The sequence below is a fragment of the Coregonus lavaretus genome, assembly GCF_964263955.1.
Source record: "Coregonus lavaretus genome assembly, contig: HAP1_SCAFFOLD_1291, whole genome shotgun sequence".
In the NCBI taxonomy this organism is placed as follows: domain Eukaryota; kingdom Metazoa; phylum Chordata; class Actinopteri; order Salmoniformes; family Salmonidae; genus Coregonus; species Coregonus lavaretus.
In genome coordinates this window covers 30,751-58,625 of record NW_028158025.1, presented here as the reverse complement: position 1 = coordinate 58,625, position 27,875 = coordinate 30,751, and the positions used below count along the sequence as shown (strand labels likewise).

The window sequence follows — 27,875 nt, the reverse complement described above, 5'->3', positions numbered from 1 at the left end:
CTCCTCTACTCTGCACCACACTCAGGTCTAGGTTCCTGGGACACAGGGGAGGAGAGACTGCTAGGGTGGATCTGTCTCAATACTGTCACCTGCCTCAATACTGTCACCTGTCTCAATACTGTCACCTGTCTCAATACTGTCACCTGTCTCAATACTGTCACCTGTCTCAATACTGTCACCTGCCTCAATACTGTCACCTGTCTCAATACTGTCACCTGTCTCAATACTGTCACCTGTCTCATCTGCACAGACTATATTAATACTTTGTTCAGGTCACCTCAAGGGGTCAAGGAAATTCTCAAATTTGTATCACTGAAAATCCTCATGTCCTTTGCCTCATCTACAGTGACTATATTGATACATGAGAGGTTGTCATCCTGGACCTGGAAGATATCCACCAGAACACCCGAGTGTTTATGGTCATCAACATGGCTAAGAAGAAGAAGAAATGCTCCAGATTCCCTTCATGCAGTGTGTTTGGGTAGAAGTTGACTATATTGAAAGTCGTGCTATAAATTCTCAAACAACACAAAAATTCATTGATGCCCTTCCAGACTCCTTCTGCCTACCCAAGGACGTCAGAGGACAAAAATCAGTTAACCACTTAACTGAGGAACTCAATTTAACCTTGCGCAATACCCTAGATGCAGTTGCACCCCTAAAAACGAAAAACATTTGTCATAAGAAACTAGCTCCCTGGTATACAGAAAATACCCGAGCTTTGAAGCAAGCTTCCAGGAAATTGGAACGGAAATGGCGCCACACCAAACTGGAAGTCTTCCGACTAGCTTGGAAAGACAGTACCGTGCAGTACCGAAGAGCCCTCACTGCTGCTCGATCATCCTACTTTTCCAACTTAATTGAGGAAAATAAGAACAATCCAAAATTTCTTTTTGATACTGTTGCAAAGCTAACTAAAAAGCAGCATTCCCCAAGAGAGGATGGCTTTCACTTCAGCAGTGATAAATTCATGAACTTCTTTGAGGAAAAGATCATGACCATTAGAAAGTAAATTACGGACTCCTCTTTGAATCTGCGTATTCCTCCAGAGCTTAGCTGTCCTGGATCTGCACAGCTCTGCGAGGGCCTGGGATCGGGAGAGACACTTAAGTGTTTTAGTACTATATCTCTTGACACAATGATGAAAATAATCATGGCCTCTAAACCTTCAAGCTGCATACTGGATCCTATTCCTACTAAACTGCTGAAGGAGCTGCTTCCTGTGCTTGGCCCTCCTATGTTGAACATAATAAACAGCTCTCTATCCACCGGATGTGTACCAAACTCACTAAAAGTGGCAGTGATAAAGCCTCTCTTGAAAAAGCCAAACCTTGACCCGGAAAATATAAAAAACTATCGGCCTATATCGAATCTTCCATTCCTCTCAAAAATTTTAGAAAAAGCTGTTGCGCAGCAACTCACTGCCTTTCTGAAGACAAACAATGTATACGAAATGCTTCAGTCTGGTTTTAGACCCCATCATAGCACTGAGACTGCACTTGTGAAGGTGGTAAATGACCTTTTAATGGCGTCAGACCGAGGCTCTGCATCTGTCCTCGTGCTACTAGACCTTAGTGCTGCCTTTGACACCATCGATCACCACATTCTTTTGGAGAGACTGGAAACCCAAATTGGTCTACACGGACAAGTTCTGGCCTGGTTTAGATCCTACCTGTCGGAAAGATATCAGTTTGTCTCTGTGAATGGTCTGTCCTCCGACAAATCAACTGTACATTTCGGTGTTCCTCAAGGTTCCGTTTTAGGACCACTATTGTTTTCACTATATATTTTACCTCTTGGGGATGTTATTCGAAAACATAATGTTAACTTTCACTGCTATGCGGATGACACACAGCTGTACATTTCAATGAAACATGGTGAAGCCCCAAAATTGCCCTCGCTAGAAGCCTGTGTTTCAGACATAAGGAAGTGGATGGCTGAAAACTTTTTACTTTTAAACTCGGACAAAACAGAGATGCTTGTTCTAGGTCCCAAGAAACAAAGAGATCTTCTGTTAAATCTGACAATTCATCTTGATGGTTGTAAAGTCGTCTCAAATAAAACTATGAAGGACGTCGGCGTTACTCTTGACCCTGATCTCTCTTTTGACGAACATATCAAGACTGTTTCAAGGACAGCTTTTTTCCATCTACGTAACATTGCAAAAATCAGAAATGTTCTGTCCAAAAATGATGCAGAAAAATTAATCCATGCATTTGTTACTTCTAGGTTAGACTACTGCAATGCTCTATTTTCCGGCTACCCGGATAAAGCACTAAATAAACTTCAGTTAGTGCTAAATACGGCTGCTAGAATCCTGACTAGAACCAAGAAATTTGATCATATTACTCCAGTGCTAGCTTCCCTACACTGGCTTCCTGTTAAGGCAAGGGCTGATTTCAAGGTTTTACTGTTAACCTATAAAGCGTTACATGGGCTTGCTCCTACCTATCTTTCCGAGTTGGTCCTGCCGTACATACCAATACGTACGCTACGGTCACAAGACGCAGGCCTCCTAATTGTCCCTAGAATTTCTAAGCAAACAGCGGGAGGCAGGGCTTTCTCCTATAGATCTCCATTTTTATGGAACAGTCTGCCTACCCATGTGAGAGACGCAGACTCGGTCTCAACCTTTAAGTCTTTACTGAAGATCTATCTCTTCAGTAGGTCATATGATTGAGTGTAGTCTGGCCCAGGAGTGTGAAGGTGAACGGAAAGGCTGGAGCAACGAACAGCCCTTGCTGTCTCTGCCGGGCCGGTTCCCCTCTCCACTGGGGTTCTCTGCCTCTAACCCTGTTGCAGGGGCTGAGTCACTGGTTTGCTGGTGCTCTTTCATGCCGTCCCTGGGAGGGGTGCGTCACTTGAGTGGGTTGAGTTACTGACGTGATCTTCCTGTCTGGGTTGGCGCCCCCCCCTTGGTTTGTGCTGTGGTGGAGACCTCTGTGGGCTATACTCGGCCTTGTCTCAGGATTGTAAGTTGGTGGTTGGGGATATCCCTCTAGTGGTGCGGGGGCTGTGCTTTGGCGGAGTGGGTGGGGTTATATCCTTCCTGTTTGGCCCTGTCCGGGGGTTTCTTCGGATGGGGCCACAGTGTCTCCGGACCGCTCCTGTCTCAGCCTCCAGTATTTATGCTGCAGTAGTTTATGTGTCGGGGGGCTGGGGTTAGTTGGTTATACTTGGAGTACTTCTCCTGTCTTATCCAGTGTCCTGTGTGAATTTAAGTATGCTCTCTCTAATTCTCTCGTTCTCTCTTTCTCTCTGAAAACCTGAGCCCTAGGACCATACGTCAGGACTACCGGGCATGATGACACCTTGCTGTCCCCAGTCCGCCTGGCCTTGCTGCTATTCCAGTTTCAACTGTTCTGCCTGCGGCTACGAAACCCCTACCTGTCCCAGACCTGCTGTTTTCAACTCTTTAATGATCGGCTATGAAAAGCCAACTGAGAGACCTGAGCCCTAGGACCATACGTCGGGACTACCGGCCGTGGTGACTCCTTGCTGTCCCCAGTCCGCCTGGCCTTGCTGCTATTCCAGTTTCAACTGTTCTGCCTGCGGTTATGGAACCCCTACCTGTCCCAGACCTGCTGTTTTCAACTCTTAATGATCGGCTATGAAAAGCCAACTGAGATTTATTCCTGATTATTATTTGACCATGCTTGTCACTTATGAACATTTTTGAACATCTTGGCATGGTTCTGTTATAATCTCCACCCGGCACAGCCAGAAGAGGACTGGCCACCCCTCATAGCCTGGTTCCTCTCTAGGTTTCTTCCTAGGTTTTCGCCTTTCTAGGGAGTTTTTCCTAGCCACCGTGCTTCTACACCTGCATTACTAGCTGTTTGGGGTTTTAGGCTGGGTTTCTGTACAGCACTTCGAGATATTAGCTGATGTAAGAAGGGCTATATAAAATAAAATTGATTGATTGATTGATTGAAGTTACCTGTAGTTGGACAGGAGAACAGTGCTATCAGTGGCCATAGGACTGAATCACCATAATGCAGACAGAACCCCATCAATCATTCCAACATGAATGGATGTTCCTCTTCAGTTTCTATGGTTACGATGATGCATCTGTTAGTGAAGCCTTTACCTCCAGAGAGTAGGTAGACCAGCTGGATGATGAGGGCTCCCAGGAAACAGCTCCCTCCGTAGGACAGGGGGAGGAAGTGCAGGGAGATGCCTCTGATATGACTGGGTGTCAGGTGGAAGGAGATCACAGAGCCTGGAACAGAGAAGAGATCAAGACTGGGAAGAGAAAGAAGCATTCATTTGGTTCAAACGTCTCTTGTCTGTCTCTAATACACCAGTAGGGGGCATCCTAACCCTAGCTTCCAGAGTTCACAATACTATCCTCCATGTTGGCAGTTGGTTCCAAAACTCCACATTCTAACTTCATCCTAACTACATATGGTGTCCATTGACATTCGAAATCTCAAACCCAGTTTGTCTCTGTGTACGAACAATGTAGCAGCAATAGTTGTGTCAGAAATACGTGCTCAGCCAGCCCCAGTAGGATGTACTGGGGGAGCCAGCTGGAAGCAGGCCATGGAGGACACCTGGAGCACCTTCCCTGACAGGGCCTGCTCCGTCAGAGGATAGCCCTTCCTGTGGACCTGAGACAGGCCCGCTACCAGGACAGACTGGGCCGCACACGCATGACCCAGCACTGAGAGAGGAGAGGAGGGAGGGGACAGGGAGAGAAACAGAGAGAGAGAGGGAGAGAGAGAGAGAGACATTAACATTGACTGGCTCATTGATGTGGAGGGTGTTTGTGTGTGTGTGTGTGTCTGTGTGTGTGTGTCTGTGTGTGTGTGTCGTGTATGTGTCTGTGTCTGTGTGTGTCTGTGCGTGTGTGTGTCTCTGTCTGTGTGTGTGTTTGTGTCTGTTTGTCTGTTTGTCTGTATGTCTGTCTGTCCGTGTGTGTGTCTGTGTGTGTCTGTGTGTGTGTGCCGTGTGTGTGCTTACTGATGACTCTGTCGGGGGAGAAGGGTGTTGTGATCTCCACATGAATCTAGGTAGCCATAACCAAATCAGTTAGTCACTGAGAGACGATATATCAACACAGAGATGGGCAAAATATACTGTACATCAAAAATGGATCTTGTTAAAAATACCAGATACTCTAAAGACTAATGTATCAAACTAAAATACAAAATACTTTTGTAGTTGTATGTAGATAAAATACAAATACATACAGGTAAATACATTTGCTAGTATACACCTTCACTACAACAACATTCTCAGTGACGGAAGAAAACAGCTTTTAACTTTCTATGACTGTGATATGAGATTGTTCATCTACCTTAGTTGAATGTACTGATGGTAAGTCTCTCTGGATATGAGTCTCTGCTAAATGACTAAAATGACAATGTAAAAATGAACAATTGCAAAGCACACTGGGTATTATTATTGGCCTTCTTTTGGGTGCAGAGCTCATTATTTTAATACCCAGCATATTTTTCAAGTGTTCTTTTTTACATGTATATTTAGTTCATTTAGCAGACACTCTTATCACACCATAGTGCTATCAGACTTCTGATACCAATGCAGGGTGAAAGCGGGGCCACAAGATGTCAACCGCTATAAAACAATGGTATAGAAAAGTATTTTGTATTTTCAAAATACATTGGAGTGTAGTTCATCCCAGCATAATTCAAATGACTAAATACTCAGAAGTAATTAATATATGTATTTCAAATGCATGTAACATAAATACAAACTATCTCTGCCGACTACCAAAAAATCTGTCACACTTCCTTATCAAAGAAACCACACCCCCTCTACATACAGAGTACACATTTCTGTCATTTACTAGTCACTTTATCAAACCATAGTGCCATCAGACTTCTGATACCAATGCAGGATGAAAGGGGAACACAAAATGTCCAACCCCTATAAAGAATGGTATAGAAAAATATGTTGTATTTTACAACAACAAAATGTTTTTACAAATTACAGGTCTCAAAAGTATCTTGTTCCAAATACATAGGATTGTGGTTCAGGCCAGTGCAATACAAAATGACAAAATAGTCAAAAGTCATTGAAATATGTATTTCAAATACGTATTAACAGAGATACTGCCCATCTCTGTCTCCACATTATCTTCTGTAACATGTTGAAGGGAATGCCTGCTGTTGGAAGCGTACTCCACCCTAAAGCCACTCTCCAATTAGGGCCACATCCTAGTTAAGCAGTACACCTTGCTGCAGTCAACTTTCTATGCCCGTTTGGTGAGCCACCATGTGGCTGGTGGGGTCTCCAACCCAGCCACTATCTCAAAGACTATGGACCTCTTGATGAACTCTTTTGATGTAGTTTTGATTGGTATGGTGGCCAAAGACATTTCAGTTATAGTTTTGTTCTTAAAGGGATACTTCAGGATGTTGTCAATGAAGCCCTATATTTATTTCCCCAGTCAGATGAACTTGTGGATAACATTTGTGGTGACAGAAATTGACTTAGGTACAAGGTAATTAAGGAAGATGACATACAGTTAGTCTTAAAGGTACTAAACGTAAGTTATTGTGTGAAGAAGATATAATGAAGAAAACATTCTGCCAGTAAAACTTCATTAGAACAGTGTGTCGCACAAGTTCCTCTTTCTGGTCCTCTGTCTAAACCAAATGTTCTAGGCAGAGTGCCAAAATAGCTTCTTGACGAGGGGCAGCATCCTGTTGTTGATCCTCTGTCTAAACCAAATGTTCTAGGCGGAGTGCCAAAAGAGCTTCTGGGTGAGGCGCAGCATCCTGTTGTTGATCCTCTGTCTAAACCAACTGTTCTAGGCGGAGTGCCAAAAGAGCTTCTGGGTGAGGCGCAGCATCCTGTTGTTGAGATAGAAGTCACAACAGCTCAGCATTAGGGTTGAAAACTGAGATGTGTCAGTTCTCAGAACCCTGTTCCGAGAACTGAAACAACACCCTGATCTCTTGAGTTTGTAAGTGTAATGACGCTCCAGGAGAGTGAGGATCCATTTGCAGTTTTATTACAATCTGGGTCGTACAAACAGGGTCAATCGCCAGCAGACACAACAGTAGGGATAAGGCAACTCGTAAACCAGGTACAGGCATAAGGTCAAGGCAGGCAGCAAGCTTACAAAAATCAGTCCAGTAAAGAATATAGTCCAGGGCAGGCAGCAAAGAATCACGGAGGGAAAACAGTCCAGAGTAAATCCACGGGCAGACAGACACAAGCGAAAACGCTCAGAAATGATCACCAGGGTAAACAAGACTTCGCAAAGAGAGAGAGTTTGAGAGCACCTAAATAGTCTACTGATGGGAGTCAGGTGCAACGGTAATCAGAGCCAGGTATGTGGGAAATGTAGTTCAGGGGTTTAATACTCAGGAGAGGGTTCCCTCTGGTGGTGAGCAGGAGGAACAGCGGGAGTCTCGTTTGTGACAGTAAGTGATTGCCCAGTAATTATGCTCTGAGGAGAGATAGGTATTTTATTTTGCCTTTTCAATGCCTTTTCAAAGTGATTTGTGAAACATTTATTTTTAATAAAACTCCAGGACATTTTCCTGTTTAAACCGGTCCTTTGCCTCCAGTGTCCTGGTCCTGAAAACCCCCTGCAGACAGAGTATTCTACTACCAGGGATGGGATTAAACTACAAAATACAGATACAAAATACCATCAAGATCAATGTATCAAAATAAACTACTAAATACTTGTATTTTGTAATGTATTTCATTCAATGTAATGTATTCATTTTAAATACAAAAACACATTTGCAAGTAACCGATCCGAACACCAACAACATTCTCAGAAACAGTGACAAAACCTTTTTTCTTGCTATGACAGTGATACTGTATTTTGCTATCTACCTTAGTTGAGCAAGTCACTCTGGATAAGCTAAATGACTCAAATGTAAATGTATATGTGAAAATGAACATAAGAAATTAACTGCAAAGCACACTGGGTATTATTTTTGGCCTTGTTTCGGGGCGGAGCTCTTTTGAATAATACTCAGGATGCTTTGCAATTATTCATTTTTACATTTACATTTTAGTCATTTAGCAGGGCGAATTTCAATTAGTGCCTTCATCTTAAGACAGCTAGGTGAGACAACAATATATTACAATCGTATCAAGTACATTTTCCCTCAAAAAAGTATTTATCAACATTTTCCCATATACATTTATATGTAATTCATTTAGCAGATGTTATTATCACACCATAGTGCTATCAGACTTCTGATACCATTGCAGGGTGAAAGGGGGGGCCACAAGATGTGAACCGCTATAAAAAATGGCATAGAAAACGATTTAGTATTCTGAAAGTACAAAATACAAAATGCATTGGAGTGTAGTTCAGCCCAGTGTAATTCAAATGACAAAATATTCAGAAGTAATTAAAATATGTATTTCAAACATAAATACTAACCATCTCTGCCTACTACCCAAACCTCTGTCACACTTCCTTATCAAAGAAACCACACCCCCTCTACATACAGAGTACACAGTCAAGTAGGAAGCCCCTCCCTGTCCTCTGGTGTAGAGTTCCATGAAACCGAAAGTAATCTTTGACACTGCCATTGCTTAACCTACGGGAGAGAGCACCAAAATGGCAGAGAATCAGGAACTGTTCTGTTGCTCCATCTGTCTGGATCCACTGAAGGATCCGGTGACTACTGCCTGTGGACACAGCTACTGTATGGGCTGTATTAAAGAAAGCTGGGATCAGGATGATCTGAAAGGTGTCTACAGCTGTCCACAGTGCAGACAGACCTTTACCCCAAGGCCTGTTCTGAAGAGAAACATCGTGCTGGCTGAGGTGGTGGAGAAACTGAAGAAGACAGGACTCCAGGCTGCTCCCCCTCCTGCTCTGTGCTATGCTGGACCTGGAGATGTGGTGTGTGATTTCTGCACTGGGACCAGAAAGCAGAAAGCCCTCATGTCCTGTCTGGTGTGTCTGGCCTCTTACTGTGAGACTCACCTCCAATCTCACTATGAATCTCCTGCTTTGAAGAAGCACAAGCTGGTCAAAGCCACCGCACAACTACAGGAGAAGATCTGCTCTCATCATGACAAACTGCTGGAGGTTTACTGTCGTACCGATCAGCAGTGTATCTGTATGCTGTGTACAATGGATGAACATAAAGGCCATGATACAGTGTCAGCTGCAGCAGAGAGGACTGAGAAACAGGTAAGACCAGAACTACTTGTTGGTGACTGTCTGATAAACAAATAATTAAACATACAGTAGGAACTAAGGCTGTTTGAATATGAGATCATTAAATGATATCGATCCACGGCAGAACAAATATGAACACAAACCTTGATTATATAGATATGTTAACCCAGAGTCTCCAAATGTATCACCATTTTCTAAAGTCAAACACCATTGTAATTTGTTATCAAACACCCAATCAGCTCTCCTGTTTTGTGCACTGTTAAAACTATAATCTTTCACATAACAATATAATAATATAATTTCACACAGACACTTCCTCAACATTTTAATCCCTATCTTCTATGGGCCCTATGTCCCATTACTATACTATTGATCTACTGGACAAATAAAGCTTGGTAGCTCATTGAAGAGTGATTCTCCACAGATGCAGCTGGGGATGAGTCAGCAGAAAGTCCAGCAGAGATTCCAGGAGAGAGAGAAGGAGCTGGAGGAGCTCCAACAGGCTGTGGAGTCTCTCAAGGTGAGTATTGTTGACCAGAGGAGACACACCATTTCACTTCTCTACTCCAGTCAGAGAGAGAGAGAAAGAGGCCCCTATCCAATCCCACTGACCCCACTGTTGGGAACAGGCTGTCTGGACCCCTTTCAGAGAATAGACTGCTTAATGTCACTCCTGAGTGGCGCAGTGGTCTAAGGCACTGCATCGCAGTGCTAACTGTGCCACTAGAGATCCTGGTTCGAATCCAGGCTCTGTCGCAGCCGGCCGCGACCGGGAGACTCATGGGCGGCGCACAATTGGCCCAGCGTCGTCCAGGGTAGGGGAGGGAATGGCCGGCAGGGATGTAGCTCAGTTGATAGAGCATGGCGTTTGCAACGCCAGGGTTGTGGGTTCAATTCCCACGGGGGGCCAGTATAAAAAATAAAAAATAAAAAATAAAAAATGTATTCACTAACTGTAAGTCGCTCTGGATAAGAGCGTCTGCTAAATGACTAAAATGTAAATGTCACTGGTGAGATATGAACCCGGGTCAACCACAGGAGAAACCAACATCTTGACCGTTTCACCAAGTGGGCATTCCTTATCGGGCCAAAGGCCGACACAGATTTTGAAGTTGCAGTTGGGGCTACCTCATCACAAAACCTTGAGAAATCATGACTGACTCATGTCCCCTATACATTAACATGAAGCTCTCTCTCTCTCTCAATTCAAATCAATTCAAAGGGATTTATTGGCATGGGAAACATATGTTTACATTGCCAAAGCAAGTGAAATAGATAATAAACAAAAGTGAAATAAACAATCAGAAATGAACAGTAAAAATTACACTAACAAAAGCTTCAAAGGAATAAAAACTTTCAAATGTTATAACTCAAGTGCAAACAGAGTGAGCCATTCGCCAGACTGAGTTCAGGAGGTGAAATGGAAATGAATGAGGGAGAGTTAAGTGAGGTAGAAGGTGTGGTGAAGAGCTCAGAACCAGAGCCTGGCATCAATGGACATGATAAAGAAGAATCTGGTGCAGTAGGAGATACATTGTTGGAGAAAGTGGATCCATACCTTTTGGCAGATCCATTTGTAGTTTCAGGGTGGGTGGGAAAGGAGTTGGGTGCAGTTGAATCAGTGAAGGTAACCTGTAGTGATATTTGTTTGTGTTTCGTTTGGTGCAACACAGACCTGGTGGTGAGCGTGGTGAAACAGAGGAGTCACTGTCAGTCCTTTTGAGTTTTGAGTCTTTACCCAACAAAGTCATGGTAGGATATATCAGTTATCCTGTTAGAACTTTGTGCCGAATCCACTGAGCTGATTCAGGTGCAACGTTTATGGTCATGTTGCAGCAGTTTGTAGGAGGGAGATTCCAAGATGTGGGAAGTGTGCAGGAGGGCATGGGATAGAGGATTGTGTAGTTTCGGTGGATAAAGTTGTGTGTGTCAACTGGAGGGTTGCCCATGTTGCTGGGGATCGGAAGTGTCCGGTGCGAGAGAGGCAGGTTGTGGTGAGTAGAGTCAGAGTAGTGCAGAAGGTGTCGTATGCTGAGGCAGTGAAGGAAGTAGAGGAGGATGGGTCAAGGGTGAGAGATCCTGAGAGGATCCCTGTGAGTAGTAGATCTGTGCCAGCACAGAGGGATAGGCCAACGAGTGATATATGGAAAGTTAGCTTCTTAGCGTTCATAGCAATGGTTATCAACTGTAGAGCAGAAATTGAATGAAATTGAATGTAAATCACAGAAAATAGATGTTGTGGTGGCAGCTGCAGATAACTATTTGGGCATACAAGATTAGACTTCAGAGGAGTTACAGGGTGTGTTGAGTGGTGGTGTTCCGTCCTCCCAGGCCGTTGGCATGGTGCAGGAGCAGATAGGGTTAAAGTAGTGGAATGGGGTAGTGGGTATTTAATGAGTGTAGGGTTAGTTGGAAGGGTGTTTTTTGTATTATTATAATTTCCCCTTTTCCCATTTTGTATCACAAAGTAAAATAGAGTTATATTATAGTCCAGTTGGGAGAAAGGTCGATGGACCAAAATTCAAAGGTCAGATTAGGAAGGAAGATGTGGTGTTTACTAGATTGCGCTTAGGACATTGTACATTGAACTCGTCATTACATCTGGTTGGCAAGCATGTGAATGCTTTGTGTCTGGAAGGTACAGTCGATGAAACGGTGGAGCATGTGTTGTTATATTGTTGTAAGTATGTTGAAGAGAGGGAAAGATTGAAGTGTAGGGTCATTGAGGTTGGACGGGGTTGGGGGGGTTTGGAAGGGATTTTGGGGATGGGGGAGGGTCTATTAGAAGTTAGTAGGGCTCTTCTTTATTTTCTCAGAAGTACTGAGTTAGGTAGGAGGATTTAGAAATGTTGGAAACCGTGATTGACCACACACTCCAGCACAGTAGGTGGCGGCATGCACCTTTAACGTTGGTTTGTGGACCGCCATTATATCATAGAAGAAGAAGTTGGTTGCGTGAGAGATTTGTGGTTCGTGAGGAGGGCTACTATTCTTTTTTCTTTTGGTTCTTGCGTATTTAATGAATTTATTTTCTGATGGTGGAGGGTTTGTTTATTAGTTTCCACTGTTTATCGTTTAGAGTTGAGTGGGGAGTAGGGGTAGTTTGTTAGGGCGGCGTGATGGCCTCAACCGAGTGGAGAAGAAACGCTGTCGCTTCGGGTGCGTTCCGGAGAAAGGTGTGGAGGAAGTTTTGCTCATGGTCGGCGAACAGGTTGGAGCGGAACATCTGGACTCTGCATCCAGAATGAACAAGGCGGTGGTTGTGTTAATGAAAAAGGTTTGTCTTGTTGTGAGTGGGATTTTTGTGAGGGGTGTGTTGGTGCAGATGTCGCCTCTTTCGACAAGAGTTGTGGTGGCTAATCTGCCTCCGTTTATTACTTACGAACAGACCGCAAGTAGTTGGTTAGTTTTGGTAATTTTGCAAGTGGTTTTCGTGTGCTCTCGGCTGGGTGCCAAGCGGAATCCGTTAAACATGTCTCTTTTCGTAGACAAATGTTTGTTTCTTAACAAACCTCAAGGTTACACAGGGGAGGGGTGGAACACAGGGTTTGCTAGCACAGATAGTTTTCGGTGTTTCTAGTGTGGGGATCATCAGTTATAGGCTACAAGCAGCAATATGATTGATATGTAGGACAGGTATTGAACCCAAATAATCCCTACTCAGATGCGCTAACCTCAACCCTAGTAAACATGCATTATAAAAACCTTCTATATAAAATTATCTCATATTTGGAGTAAATAGCCTCTGAATAGAAAAGAAAAAACACTGCATCTTCCAGCCCACCAATAAATTACATAATGCAACCGTCGCGGTTAGCATATTTACCTCAACATGCCCCTCGCTTGCGTGAGAAGGCAGAGTGCTCGATGCTGGTTGATGAATTTTACAATAAATGTACTAGGAAAATACGTTTTTGTCGACCAGAGGTGACTGAATTAATGTTCAGGCGTATTGATAATCATTATAGTAATGAAGTATAATTTCAAAACATGACCATAAAAACAGGTAATAATAAACATGAATCATCATTATATTACTTCACAGTAATGTGTTAAATGCTTTTTCAGTCCTTCCTCTTGCGTTAGCAGTGTGGAAAGGGACAGTAAAAAGCTCAGGCATGAGTTTTCCTGTGAGGTGGAGTGGTGGTGTATCCAGGGAGAGAACTAAACTAATCTTCTGAAATGTCATTCATGGTCTTATGCTGCCATCTATTGGAATTATTAAGCAACTGCAGCAGTACTGAATAAAGTGTTTTTCCTTACTAATCCGTACTAAAGTAGTGATTACTCAGAATTGCAAAATAAATGGCGGGGGGACCAGGAGGGAGGAGAGTACATTTTTTACATTTTAGTCATTTAGCAGATGCTCTTATCCAGAGCGACTTACAGTTAGTGAGTGCATACATTTTCATACTGTCCCGCCATGGGAAACGAACCCACAACCCTGGTGTTGCAGGCGCCATGCTCTACCAACTGAGCTACACGGTAGTAGTGCATGGCCAAGAGGTGGTGCGCAGGCCGTGGAGAAAGCGGTGGTGGGGAGGGTTGCAGCTGGGCTACATGAGCTGAGGCAGGTTTCTGTAGTAACAGAGACTCCGGTGGGCGAAGGCTTGGTGGGCTCATCCCAGGAAATATTGCCTGTCATTGGGGAAGAGGCTCTGATCAGGGGGGAAGTGCAGGGGGGCAGAGACTGGGGAGGAGGAGGACGGTACCGTGCCAATGGAGGAAGAGGAAGAGGGGGAAGGTGAGTGTGCGGGAGCGGAGGACAAGGCGGTCTCGTTTTCAGACGGCTCATTGGATCCAGAGCTGACAGACAGTCAGGCTGAGGGCCCAGTATATACGGTGAGAGAACTTTCTAGGTTCCTGATGGAGACTAAAGGGGAAAAAGAAGGTTCTGCTGGAGTCTTATTTGATTGATCCTGGAAGGTTTGTAAGGTCAGTACAACACCTGATGAAGAATGAGGGGTTTAGTGTCCTCTCACCCAGGAAGCGGTATAGGCTGAGAAAATGGGTCATGGGTTCTTAAGGGCATGTCTTCAGAATCTGCTTAAATGGATGGTTTTTTCTGGCATGGCGGCTTTATGGGCTTCTCTACTGGTTTCTGATTGTGGTGATTTCCCTCCCACCTCTTATGGAGATTTCACGGTTAGACTTCCTTAACATGAACGGCGGCAGAGACTGGGGGAATATGTCAAACAAAAACATTTAAACGTGATTTTTTTTGCAAGAGACACACAGTGATGTGATGAATGAAGTGTATTGGGGGTCTGGTGGAAGGGGGCGCAGGTGCTGAGCCATGGCAGAAATCTTAGTGCAGGGGTAGCAAAAGAGGTGTGTAAGGGTAGGTTGTTAGTGGTTAGAGCAAAAATCAATTTCCTTGTCTTTGCTTTCCAAAATGTGTCTGCACCTAGTACAGTTCTGATTCACCAGGGCCCAGGCAGGTGTCCTATTGGAAATTCCATGTAAAGCTCTTCCAAGATGTCACTTTTTGCTCAAACTTCCAAGGCTTTTGGGAGAGGTGGGGACAGCAGAAGGGGGAGTAACTTCTGTTGTGGGGGAGAGGAGGGAGCCTGATGGGTGGGTAACTTCTGTTGTGGGGAGATGAGGCTGCGGCTGTGGAGTTGTACTCTGATTTATAGAGGTCAGAACTCTGTGATCCTGGGTGTTCTCAGGTTCTGCTCACAGACCTTTCCAAACTCTCTCTGTCACAGAGAAATCAAATTGACATTTCCCTGGCCTTTCACAAACTCTCAGCTGCCATCTCTCAGACGGTCTGCCTCTGATTTTTTTTTAAAAGGTCTGGGAAATTATTGGACAAGACGTGTGTTGCTACTGTACCCTTCGGAGGTGGGCTGGAGGGAACCAGCATGTGCTCTGTTGAGGAGGGCTGGTGGTTTGGGTCTGGATCAGCAGCTCTTCATGCACATTTGATATTTATGTTATTTAGCAGACGCTCTTATCCAGAGCGACTTACAAATTGGTGCATTCAACTTAGGATAGCCAGTGGGACAACTACATCTCAATCACAATAAGTACATTTCTTTAAACAAGTCAGTGCTAGCAGGTGAAATAAGTCAGGTGTTAGTTTAGACAAAAGACAGTGGTAGTAAAGGGGGGGTAGAAGGATAACTATTATACTATTGCAGGTATTCCTTAAAGAGGTGGGGTTTCAAGTGTCTCCGGAAGGTGGTCAGTGACTCCGCTGTCCTGGCGTCGTGAGGGAGCTTGTTCCACCATTGGGGTGCCAGAGCAGCGAATAGCTTTGACTGGGCTGAGCGGGAACTGTGCTTCCGTAGAGGTAGGGGGGCTAGCAGGCCAGAGGTGGATGAACGTAGTGCCCTCGTTTGGGTGTAGGGTCTGATCAGAGCCTGAAGGTAAGGAGGTGCCGTTCCCCTCACAGCTCCGTAGGCAAGCACCATGGTTTTGTAGTAGATGCGAGCTTCAACTGGAAGCCAGTGGAGTGTGCGGAGGAGCGGGGTGACATGAGAGAACTTGGGAAGGTTGAACACCAGACGGGCTGCAGCGTTCTGGATAAGTTGTAGGGGTTTAATGGCACAGGCAGGGAGCCCAGCCAACAGCGAGTTGCAGTAATCCAGACGGGAGATGACAAGTGCCTGGATTAGGACCTGTGCCGCTTTCTGTGTAAGGTAGGGTCGAATGTTGTAAAGCATGAACCTGCAGGATCGGGTCACCGCTTTGATGTTAGCAGAGAATGACAGGGTGTTGTCCAGGGTCACGCCAAGGTTCTTTGCACTCTGGGAGGAGGACACAATGGAGTTGTCAACCGTGATGGCGAGATCATGGAGCGGGCAGTCCTTCCCCGGGAGGAAGAGCAGCTCCGTCTTGCCGAGGTTCAGCTTGAGGTGGTGATCCGTCATCCACACTGATATGTCTGCCAGACATGCAGAGATGCGATTCGCCACCTGGTTATCAGAAGGGGGAAAAGAGAAAATTAATTGTGTGTCGTCTGCGTAGCAATGATAGGAGAGACCATGCGGCCGGAGAGACTCAATACAGCAGGGGTCTCTGATTTCTATGCTGCAGTACTGAGGGCTGGAGCAGCCTGAGGGGCCACCACCGTTTCCACCACTGCAAGTGACAGCAGAGACTGGGGACTGGCAGGAGAGTCTGGAGGACTTACTGACTTTTAACACTCTGAGCTTAGTGGGAGTGAAGGGGCATCAGTGGCAGGGGGTTGTGGGGGCTGAGAGCATGGCAGGGTATAGGTGGAGGGTGCTCTATAAGCTCCCAGTGCTGGAAAGGTCAGGGGTCGTCCAGTGGAGGGTATTACATGGAGCCCTGGACACCAATAGCTGGTTGGCTCGGGTTGACCTGGGAGTTGGGGAGGGGTGTCCGTTTTCTGCAATGACAGACTGTTCATCATGTTTTTTCTGTGTTGCCAGGGTAATGCCATTACTGTTGACGCCTTAGGGTTGAGTTTGAGTTGTACAAAATGATCAACAGTGTGGAGATGTTTCAGGAGGTATGGGGGCTCAGGGGGGCTGTCTGTACGGCTGGAGAGGAGGGGTTGGATGGACGGTTGGAATGTGGTGCTGGTTGGTGTATTGTACTGTGGTGTTGGGTACTGGATAATGTGATTGTGTGGAGGTTGTGGTGGCACGCAATGTGCTTTTAGGGGTGGGGGTGTTAGTGTAATGAGGATGGCTCATTAAAGTAAGACAAGTCAGTCTCTCTCTCTCTCTCAACAGCGCTCTGCACAGGCAGCAGTGGAGGACAGTGATAAGATCTTTACTGAGCTGATCCACTCCATTGAGAGAAGGCGCTCTGAGGTGAAGGAGCTGATCAGAGCCCAAGAGAAGGCTCAAGTGAGTCAAGCTGAAGGACTCCTGGAGCAACTGGAGCAGGAGATAGCTGAGCTGAGGAAGAGAAGCACTGAGCTGGAGCAGCTCTCACACACAGAGGATCACATCCATTTCCTCCAGGTAACTCAACTGCCTTGATACATGTGATATGAAATTAAAACTCTCAATCATTTGGTTCTGCTCCCTCTCTCTCTCTCTCTCTCTCTCTCTCTCTCTCTCTCTCTCTCTCTCTCTCTCTCTCTCTCTCTGTCTCTGTCTCCAGAGTTATCAGTCTCTCTCCGGTACCAGTGTATCTTCAGACTTACCCAGCATCGTTGTCCGTCCTCTTCAGTACTTTGGAGATGTGAGTAAGACTGTGTCTGAACTGAGAGAGAAACTAGAAGACGTCCTTAAAGGAGAATGGACCAAGATCTCCACTACAGGTGTGTTGAAAATAATAAGAACATCAACTTTAGACCATTGAAAGTTCCCTACTAGTCATATACATGTGGAATATGGTATGATGATAACATTCCCTCTCTCTGTGAATGTGTTTGTGTGTCTGTAGTGAATATAGTGGATGTTGTACTGCCTCCAGAGCCCAAGACCAGAGAACAGTTCTTACAATGTGAGTCTCTTTATTCTGAAGTAACTAACAGTCTCTTTTTACTGACACTCCTAACAATCCCTCTAGAAATATATAGCATTAGTAGATCTAATCAAAGACTGGGTATCTATCTGACTCCTCATATTTCTCTGATTTGATCTCTGCTGTGCTCTAATCAAAGACAGGGTAGATACAGTATCTGACTTCACTTATTGTTCTAACTCCCCTCATTGGTCTCTGCTCTGCTCTTCTCCCAGATTCCTGTCAGCTCACACTGGACCCAAACACAGCAGGCACACACCTCTCTCTCTCTGAAGGGAACAGAAAGGTGACCTATACAGGCCAAGTCCAACCATATCCTGTTCATCCAGACAGATTCACAAACGACTTGATGGTTCTGTGTAGAGAGGGTCTGTCTGGACGCTGTTACTGGGAGGTGGAGTGGAGTGGGCGGCGTGTTACAGCAGTCTCATATAAAGACATCAGCAGAACAGGGACAGATGGTGGATTTGGACGCGATAACAAGTCCTGGAGTTTACAGTACTATAGTGGTGGTTATTGTTTCAGACACAATAATGTTGGGACAAACGTATCAGGCCCTCAGTCCTCCAGAATAGGAGTGTACCTGGATCACAAGGCAGGTACTCTGTCCTTCTACAGTGTCTCTGACACAATGACCCTCCTCCACAGAGTCCAGACCACATTCACTCAGCCCCTCTATCCTGGGTTTAATCTCTATGGTACTGCTGAGCTGGTTAAACTGTAGTAGGGTCCACATAGATACTAGTCATGCTGGTGTAGTCTATAGCTGAGCTGGTTAAACTGTAGTAGGGTCCAAATAGATACTAGTCATGCTGGTGGTGATGGTCCCCAGATGTGATGATTCATTCTGCTCTGTTTTTATGTACAATGATTTGATTGATTTGATCTTCAGAAGATGTTATGCATTACAATTCAATGCATTCATATTATTTGTAAGTGCAACGTTTTAATCTTATACATTTACATTAATCATGATGTATGCTGTTAATGTATGTTGGTTGTCATTCAGAACCATTGAAATGTTTTCTCAATTGGTTCTCTGTCTCAATGTAATTTTCCTCAGTATCATGGAACAGGTAGTGTTACTTACTTGCTAATTGAACTATATGGGCCGGTTTCCCGGACACAGATGAAGCCTAGTCCTAGACTAAAAAGCATGTTCAATGGAGATGTCTGGGAAACCGGCCCTAAATTTGGCATCTTTTATTCTCCCATACTGCTCAGTCAAGCAACATTAAACCTGTCCAGCAGGTGGTGATATTAACCAAACAATAAAAACAGCAGATATCTTGACTTGCCACTCAGTATATCAGTAATGTTCAGAATTGTACTTTAATATCATTGGAGATTGATGGTCTTTTTAATCCACTACCCAGAGTCAGGAACAGATGAAGTTAGGTCTGCTACTGTTCAGTTATTAAATATGATTCATGGTGATGGGAAATAAAAAATCCATCTAGTAGTAGTTTTCCTTTGCTATTTATTCCAAGGTGTGTCTTTAACTTGTAAATGGATTGTGTTGAAGCTGGCATGTGGTGTGGATGATAGAATAGAGTGAATAGAGGAGAGAAGAGAGGAGGAGAGGAGAACATAATATAGAAGACAGATAAGATAGAGAGACAATTCATACCCAGGGGAGTTACTGGCTCTGGCCCAAATGACACCCTGTTCCCTACGTAGTGCACTAGGCTACTTCTGACCAGATCTAAAGTAGTGCACTACATAGGGAATAGGGTGGAGATTGGAGATTTGCTCACTGGCATTAGAATATTAGAATATCATACTGTAATGTTAGTGGTTGCCTCATTAGAATATTATACTGTAATGTTAGTGGTTGCCTCATTAGAATATCATACTGTAATGTTAGTGGTTGCCTCATTAGAATATCATACTGTAATGTTAGTGGTTGCCTCATTAGAATATTAGAATATCATACTGGAATGTTAGTGGTTGCCTCATTATAATATCATACTGTAATGTTAGTGGTTGCCTCATTAGAATATTGTTATGTTAGTGGTTGCCTCATTAGAATATTAGAATATCATACTGTAATGTTAGTGGTTGCCTCATTAGAATATTAGAAAATCATACTGTAATGTTAGTGGTTGCCTCGTTAGAATATCATTGTAATGTTAGTGGTTGCCTCATTAAAATTATAGAATATCATACTGTAGTATTATTGGTTGCCTCATTAGAATATCATACTGTAATGTTAGTGGTTGCCTCATTAGAATATCATACTGTAATGTTACAGTGAGGGAAAAAAGTATTTGATCCCCTGCTGATTTTGTACGTTTGCAAACTGACAAAGAAATGATCAGTCTATAATTTTAATGGTAGGTTTATTTGAACAGTGAGAGACATAATAACAAAAAAAAAATCCAGAAAAACGCATTTCAAAAATATTATAAATTGATATGCATTTTAATGAGGGAAATAAGTATTTGACCCCTCTGCAAAACATGACTTAGTACTTGGTGGCAAAACCCTTGTTGGCAATCACAGAGGTCAGACGTTTCTTGTAGTTGGCCACCAGGTTTACACACATCTCAGGAGGGATTTTGTCCCACTCCTCTTTGCAGATCTTCTCCAAGTCATTAAGGTTTCGAGGCTGACGTTTGGCAACTCGAACCTTCAGCTCCCTCCACAGATTTTCTATGGGATTAAGGTCTGGAGACTGGGTAGGCCACTCCAGGACCTTAATGTGGTTCTTCTTGAGCCACTCCTTTGTTTCCCGGGCGGTGTGTTTGGGATCATTGTCATGCTGAAAGACCCAGCCACGTTTCATCTTCAATGCCCTTGCTGATGGAAGGAGGTTTTCACTCAAAATCTCACGATACATGGCCCCATTCATTCTTTCCTTTACACGGATCAGTCGTCCTGGTCCCTTTGCAGAAAAACGGCCCCAAAGCATGATGTTTCCACCCCCATGCTTCACAGTAGGTATGGTGTTCTTTGGATGCAACTCAGCATTCTTTGTCCTCCAAGCACGACGAGTTGAGTTTTTACCAAAAAGTTCTATTTTGGTTTCATCTGACCATATGACATTCTCCCAATCCTCTTCTGGATCATCCAAATGCACTCTAGCAAACTTCAGACGGGCCTGGACATGTACTGGCTTAAGCAGAGGGACACGTCTGGCACTGCAGGATTTGAGTCCCTGGCGGCGTAGTGTGTAACTGATGGTAGGCTTTGTTACTTTGGTCCCAGCTCTCTGCAGGTCATTCACTAGGTCCCCCCGTGTGGTTCTGGGATTTTTGCTCACCATTCTTGTGATCATTTTGACCCCACGGGGTGAGATCTTGCGTGGAGCCCCAGATCGAGGGAGATTATCAGTGGTCTTGTATGTCTTCCATTTCCTAATAATTGTTCCCACAGTTGATTTCTTCAAACCAAGCTGCTTACCTATTGCAGATTCAGTCTTCCCAGCCTGGTGCAGGTCTACAATTTTGTTTCTGGTGTCCTTTGACAGCTCTTTGGTCTTGGCCATAGTGGAGTTTGGAGTGTGACTGTTTGAGGTTGTGGACAGGTGTCTTTTATACTGATAACAAGTTCAAACAGGTGCCATTAATACAGGTAACGAGTGGAGGACAGAGGAGCCTCTTAAAGAAGAAGTTACAGGTCTGTGAGAGCCAGAAATCTTGCTTGTTTGTAGGTGACCAAATACTTATTTTCCACCATAATTTGCTAATAAATTCATAAAAAATCCTACAATGTGATTTTCTGGATTTTTTTATTCTCAATTTGTCTGTCATAGTTGACGTGTACCTATGATGAAAATTACAGGCCTCTCATCTTTTTAAGTGGGAGAACTTGCATAATTGGTGGCTGACTAAATACTTTTTTCCCCCACTGTATATGTGGATTCTTGAGCAGGGGGACCTTGCAGGCGCTGCAGGATTTCAATACTTCACGACGTAGTGTGTTACCAATAGTTTTCTTGGTGACTATGGTCCCAGCTGCCTTGAGATCATTGACAAGATCCTCCCGTGTAATTCTGGGCTGATTCCTCACCGTTCTCATGATTATTGCAACTCCACGAGGTGAGATCTTGCAAGGAGCCCTAGGCCGAGGGAGATTGACAGTTATTTTGTGTTTCTTCCATTTGCGAATATTCACACCAACTGTTGTCACCTTCTCACCAAGCTGCTTGGCTATGGTCTTATAGCCCATTCCAGCCTTGTGTAGGTCTACAATATTGTCCCTGACATCCTTGGAGAGCTCTTTGGTCTTGGCCATGGTGGAGAGTTTGGAATCTGATTGATTGTTTGCTTCTGTGGACAGGTGTCTTTTACACAGGTAACAAGCTGAGATTAGGAGCACTCCCTTTAAGAGTGTGCTCCTAATCTCAGCTCGTTACCTGTATAAAAGACACCTGGGAGCCAGAAATCCTTCTGATTTGAGAGGGGGTCAAATACTTTTTTCCCTCACTGTAGTGGTTGGGTCCCCCCTTTTTCTTCTGTTGTGTTTTCCCTCCAGTGTTCCTTATTGAAAATCAATTAACAATTCATCCCCCCCCAAAAAAATCCTATTACGGTTTTGTTTTAATCACTTTGGTACTATTTTCACAAGCAGGTGGTACATTTTCACAACTCTTAGTATAAAACTCCAAGCTGGTCACACTTGTAAGGCAGCCAGTCTTTCATTCAAAACCTGTCATTGTGCATTCATTTGGATTGGAAACATCTCTCACCACACAACCATTGATTCAAAATATAAATGTAATGAGAGCATTGGTTTAATCACCAAAACAACTTAAAACTACTCAATTGAAAAATATATCATTAACTACCAGTTAATCCAATAGCAATCACTACAAGATAATTGTTTCTAATAACCCTTAGAAGTGCTGAAAGTAATATGCTACAGTACTGTAGATGACAGTTTACATTAGGCAATACACTTACATTACCCAACAACATTGACAATCTATCATTTCCATGATATCTATCCAATGTGTAATCAAAGGTGTGATCAATGATGACATCCTCTACAATCATTCAAGGGGATTTTATTTAATTTTTCTGATGTAATTGCAACATACAGTACTGTCTGTAATTAGATGTAAGACATTTAAATGAAACATTACATGAATGAAAATAAAATAATGTTTAGCACGCATTAATTAGCATCAAGCCTGTCTAGAGCATTTGGCCATAAATTCTCATCCACATCAGTAAATGTCCTCATTGTTCATGCACCGCTGGAGAAACCTTTCGGCATGTTGAATCAAAGCTTGACATTGGTCTGCATTGATGTCATCACATGCCTCTTCCATGGCCAGAAGGAGGGTGGCACGCTCATGGGGATGGCGATCGTACACCTTCCACCTCCATGATGAAAACAATAATTTAATAAGGTTGAGGAAGGAGAGTACCGGGGGGGCTGGTATAGGGTCACGAATCAGGGAGCGACCTGAAACCTCTGAATGGTGGAACCTGACATTTTCCCACACAATGACATAGGTGACCCCTTCACCTTGACAGGCCTGCTCCATTTCATTGAGAAACCCAATGAGGTGTGCAGCGTGGTAGGATCCAAGTAATGGTCTACGTCCTACCACACCATCTTCAGAGATAGCTGCTGCACTTGGAAATGTTTCCCCCGCGTTGTCCAGGCACTTGGACGGACGCCCGTTGGCAAATGAGGTTCCGCCCACGGCGCCAAGTTTTGGCCCAGGTTGAAGCCCGCATCATCAACAAAGATATACCAGTGATGGTTCACAGCAGCATCAAGCACCATCACCCTCTAAAAATATATTTTGGTTAGTTCTTTTTACAGTATAGTTCCATTATGATATTGTGAAGTAGCATGTGCATTAATAGCAACAGTAATACAGTGTATTTATATAGTGCTGTACCTGAACATACTCGGCCCCCAGTTGTTTCTCTCAGAAGGCTCCATGTCAATGTGTTCCATAGATATCTGGTGCCTCTTCAAAAGGCGGGTGATTGGTGGTAGGCTGATGGATGCCACATTGGCAAAGGTGTCATCATTCTCCTCAATGGCCTGCTTTATTTCAGACAGCCGTATGTCATTCCTGGCCCTCACCATTTCCACCACTGCCCACTCCTGCTGGTCGGTCAGCACACGACCACTACCACCACGGGGTCTTCTGTCAATTCTGAGGGTAGAACAAGAGTATACTGTCAGTAGATCATACTGGAAGAATACTGGAACAAGTTATGTGAATTTACATGCATTACAACATGTGCAGCTACGCCAGCAGAGACACCTACAACCTGAAGAGACACATGAGGACACACTCGGGAGAGAAGCCATATGAATGCTACATCTGCCACGCCCGTTTCACCCAGAGTGGAACCATGAAGATGCACATCCTGCAGAAGCACACAGAGAACGTGGCCAAGTTCCACTGCCCCCACTGTGACACAGTTATCGCCCGCAAGAGTGACCTGGGTTCATTGAGCAGGGCAGGAAATGCCGTTACTGTGATGCTGTGTTCCATGAGCGCTACGCTCTCATCCAGCACCAGAAGTCCCACCAGAAGAGAAACGCTTCAAGTGTGACCAGTGTCAGACAAGAGCGCCACATGCTGATGCACAGAGAGAAGCCTTACTCCTGTAGCCAGTGCGAGAAGACCTTCCGTCAGAAGCAGCTCCTGGACATGCACTTCCGGCGCTACCATGACCCCAACTTTGTGCCGACTGCCTTTGTGTGCACAAAGTGTGGCAAGACCTTCACCCGCAGGAACACCATGGCCAGACATGCAGAGAACTGTAACGGGGATCCTGGTGAAGGAGAGAATGGAACCCCACCCAAGAGAGGACGAGGTGGGAGGAAGAGGAAGATGCGCTCAAGGAAGGACGATGATGACGACGACAGTGAGGACAATGCTGATCCTGAGCTGGATGACATTGATGAAGAGGATGAGGAGGCTGAGGCGGCACTGCTGGAGGACGAAGAAGAGGAGGAGGAGGAGATGGAGTTGGAGCAGGCTCCACCCACCAAGCCTATCCCTGCCCCTGTGGAGCCTCCCGTGAAGAGAAAACGCGGTAGACCCCCCAAGGATGCGCCCAAACCCGCCTCACCTGCCAAAGCTAGCAAGGCTACCCCTAAGGGCAAGGCTGCTGCAGCAGCAGCCATCATCCAGGTGGAGGATGAGAATACAGGTGCCATAGAGAACATCATAGTGAAGAATGAGCCAGAGGCTGAGCAGGCTGCCATAGAGGTGGTGGTTGAGCAGTCAGAGGAGGCAGAGGCAGGGGTGGCGCTGCCTGTAGCAGAGGTTGCGTCCAACGGAGATCTCACCCCTGAGATGATCCTCAGCATGATGGACCGATGCCCACACAGACATCTCTAGGACTTCCCCCTTCTCTCAACCTTTCCCTTCAAGTGCACCCTCTTCATATGATCTGCCATATTACAAACCACTCCGCTTTACTCTTTATTTTCATAATTTGTTTTTAACAAATCTGTGTTTCTTTTCACTCTCAAACCCACATCCTTCCATGCATTCACTGTAACAGTTTAAGTTCCAATTGCTTTGGTCTGGGGCGGCAGGTAGCTTAGTGGGTAAGAGCGTTGTGCCAGTAACCGAAAGGTCGCTGGTTCTAATCCCCGAGCCGACTAGGTGAAAAATCTGTCGATGTGCCCTTAAGGCACTTAATGTAAGTCGCTCTGGATAAGAGCGTCTGCTAAATGACTAAAATGTAATGTAAATGTAATGGTAAAGCATAGTGCATATCCAGCAGACTTACCGGTTTTCTTCGAGAAAATGTTCTTATGATTGAATTGACAGTTGATCTTTTCAGATTGGGGTGAACTAATCTGGCAGCCTCTGCCATGGTAAGGCCTCTGTTTACCACATGGTCAACAACGATGGCCCAAACTTCATTAGACACAACAGTTTCTTGCCGTCTGCTGTTGTAGAAATATATATGACTCATGAAGTAGTCAACTCAAACATATCTCACAAGAAACTGGAGCCTGTGAATCCAAGAATTAGACTTTTATTATCTAATAACGAAAGCCGAGCAGTTCCATGAAACGGCTGTCTCTCTCTGGCTTAGACATCCCTTTTATAAACCAAATGCACAAACATGCGTACATGGCATATACAGTTACCCCCGGTTAAGTGATTAACCATTAAGCGCAGTTAGATTAAGTGATGGTCAAATGTATTTAAACAAATGAGAAGAGAATCATATGAAAAGTATTGACCGAAGGTGCTGGCTCTCTGTCACTCACAGGCAGGGGTGACGAGGGCCTCAGCCAGCCCCAGTAGGATGTACTGGGGAGCCAGCTGGAAGCAGGTCATGGAGGACACCTGGAGCACCTTCCCTGACAGGGCCTGCTCCGTCAGAGGATAGCCCTTCCTGTGGACCTCAGACAGGCCCGCTACCAGGGCAGACTGGGCCGCACACGCATGACCCAGCACTGAGAGAGGAGAGGAGGGAGGGGACAGGGAGAGAAACAGAGAGAGAGAGGGAGAGAGAGAGAGACATTAATATTGACTGGCTCATTGATGAGGATGGTACTTGTGTCTGTGTCTGTGTGTGTGTGTGTGTGTGTGTCTTTCTCTGTGTATGTTTGTGTGTGTATCTGTGCCGTGTGTGTGTGCTTACTGATGACTCTGGCGTGGGAGAAGGGTGTTTTCTCCATGGACAGGTAGCAGGAGGTGACACACTCCATGAGAGGGGCCAGCAGCAGCAGAGGTAGGATGCTGATGACGTTCATGGCACCGATGGGCAGGAGGAAGCTGTTCAGGTGCAGGTTAGAGGTCATGGTCTGAATGTAGTAACCTGATGGAATCTGTGTTAGAGGTCCGGGTAACAACAGATTCTAGGACAACTTTATGGAGCAGAAATAAACATTATAGCTTTGCCTGTTTTATCTCCTTTGAAGCATGTCAGTGTAGAGCCCTGATGTTCTCCATTACATTGACCTGCCTGAGTGATGCAGGCTCGGTACAGTATCTGCAAGAGGTACAGGGGAAAGAGCCTGGCCAGGACCTTGACGTTCTCCATGTGCGTCTCACTGTAGCGCCCCCCGTTGTTCTCCTTGGCGCGGACCTGAAGATGAGGTTGAGGTTGTGTTACCTTTCTTGGAGCTGAAGATGAGGTTGAGGATGTGTTACCTTTCTTGGAGCTGAAGATGAGGTTGAGGATGTGTTACCTTTCTTGGACCTGAAGATGAGGTTGAGGTTGTGTTACCTTTCTTGGAGCTGAAGATGAGGTTGAGGTTGTGTTACCTTTCTTGGACCTGAAGATGAGGTTGAGGTTGTGTTACCTTTCTTGGAGCTGAAGATGAGGTTGAGGTTGTGTTACCTTTCTTGGAGCTGAAGATGAGGTTGAGGTTGTGTTACCTTTCTTGGAGCTGAAGATGAGGTTGAGGTTGTGTTACCTTTCTTGGAGCTGAAGATGAGGTTGAGGTTGTGTTACCTTTCTTGGAGCTGAAGATGAGGTTGAGGTTGTGTTACCTTTCTTGGAGCTGAAGATGAGGTTGAGGATGTGTTACCTTTCTTGGAGCTGAAGATGAGGTTGAGGATGTGTTACCTTTCTTGGAGCTGAAGATGAGGTTGAGGATGTGTTACCTTTCTTGGACCTGAAGATGAGGTTGAGGATGTGTTACCTTTCTTGGAGCTGAAGATGAGGTTGAGGATGTGTTACCTTTCTTGGAGCTGAAGATGAGGTTGAGGTTGTGTTACCTTTCTTGGACCTGAAGATGAGGTTGAGGTTGTGTTACCTTTCTTGGAGCTGAAGATGAGGTTGAGGATGTGTTACCTTTCTTGGAGCTGAAGATGAGGTTGAGGTTGTGTTACCTTTCTTGGACCTGAAGATGAGGTTGAGGTTGTGTTACCTTTCTTGGAGCTGAAGATGAGGTTGAGGTTGTGTTACCTTTCTTGGACCTGAAGATGAGGTTGAGGTTGTGTTACCTTTCTTGGAGCTGAAGATGAGGTTGAGGTTGTGTTACCTTTCTTGGAGCTGAAGATGAGGTTGAGGTTGTGTTACCTTTCTTGGAGCTGAAGATGAGGTTGAGGTTGTGTTACCTTTCTTGGAGCTGAAGATGAGGTTGAGGTTGTGTTACCTTTCTTGGACCTGAAGATGAGGTTGAGGTTGTGTTACCTTTCTTGGAGCTGAAGATGAGGTTGAGGTTGTGTTACCTTTCTTGGAGCTGAAGATGAGGTTGAGGTTGTGTTACCTTTCTTGGAGCTGAAGATGAGGTTGTTGTGGACCATACAGTCAGTAGCCAGGTTGTTGGTACTGACTGCTGGATGTAGGTGATACCCAGAAACACTACCGTCCACTTCAGGTTCACCAGCCAGTAGAAC

The 27,875-nt window shown here is 44.9% G+C and overlaps 2 protein-coding genes and 1 pseudogene across 3 annotated transcripts; 2 read left to right on the top strand and 1 right to left on the bottom strand.

Annotated features, from left to right (window-relative positions):
* Positions 1 to 231: 231 nt before the first annotated feature.
* On the bottom strand, positions 232 to 27,875 carry LOC311124523 (solute carrier family 15 member 5-like; the record flags this gene model as incomplete). Its single annotated transcript, XM_084198652.1, has 6 exons — positions 232 to 492; positions 4,091 to 4,222; positions 25,793 to 25,981; positions 26,170 to 26,356; positions 26,494 to 26,692; positions 27,813 to 27,875. Coding segments are annotated over 6 exons (913 nt in total), but the record flags the coding sequence as incomplete, so codon positions are not given.
* Positions 8,488 to 19,747, top strand: LOC311124521 (tripartite motif-containing protein 16-like). The gene is made up of 6 exons (XM_084198651.1): positions 8,488 to 9,142; positions 9,555 to 9,650; positions 16,840 to 17,073; positions 17,216 to 17,375; positions 17,501 to 17,560; positions 17,797 to 19,747. Exons 1-6 carry the CDS (start codon positions 8,561 to 8,563, stop codon positions 18,303 to 18,305), a joined length of 1,641 nt encoding a protein of 546 aa, XP_084054777.1. The 5' UTR covers positions 8,488 to 8,560; the 3' UTR covers positions 18,306 to 19,747.
* On the top strand, positions 23,791 to 24,905 carry LOC311124519 (transcriptional repressor CTCF-like; annotated as a pseudogene). The gene has a single exon. The product of its transcript is annotated as a transcriptional repressor CTCF-like (transcript).

What these genes read in the sequence shown, in the direction of transcription:
- LOC311124521 (XM_084198651.1), top strand. Translation starts at nt 8,561, where the DNA reads ATGGCAGAGAATCAGGAACTGTTCTGTTGCTCCATCTGTCTGGATCCA. An exon ending in CAGAGAGGACTGAGAAACAG is followed by an intron (nt 9,143 to 9,554) that starts GTAAGACCAGAA and finishes GATTCTCCACAG; the next exon opens with ATGCAGCTGGGGATGAGTCA. An exon ending in GACCAAGATCTCCACTACAG is followed by an intron (nt 17,376 to 17,500) that starts GTGTGTTGAAAA and finishes GTGTGTCTGTAG; the next exon opens with TGAATATAGTGGATGTTGTA.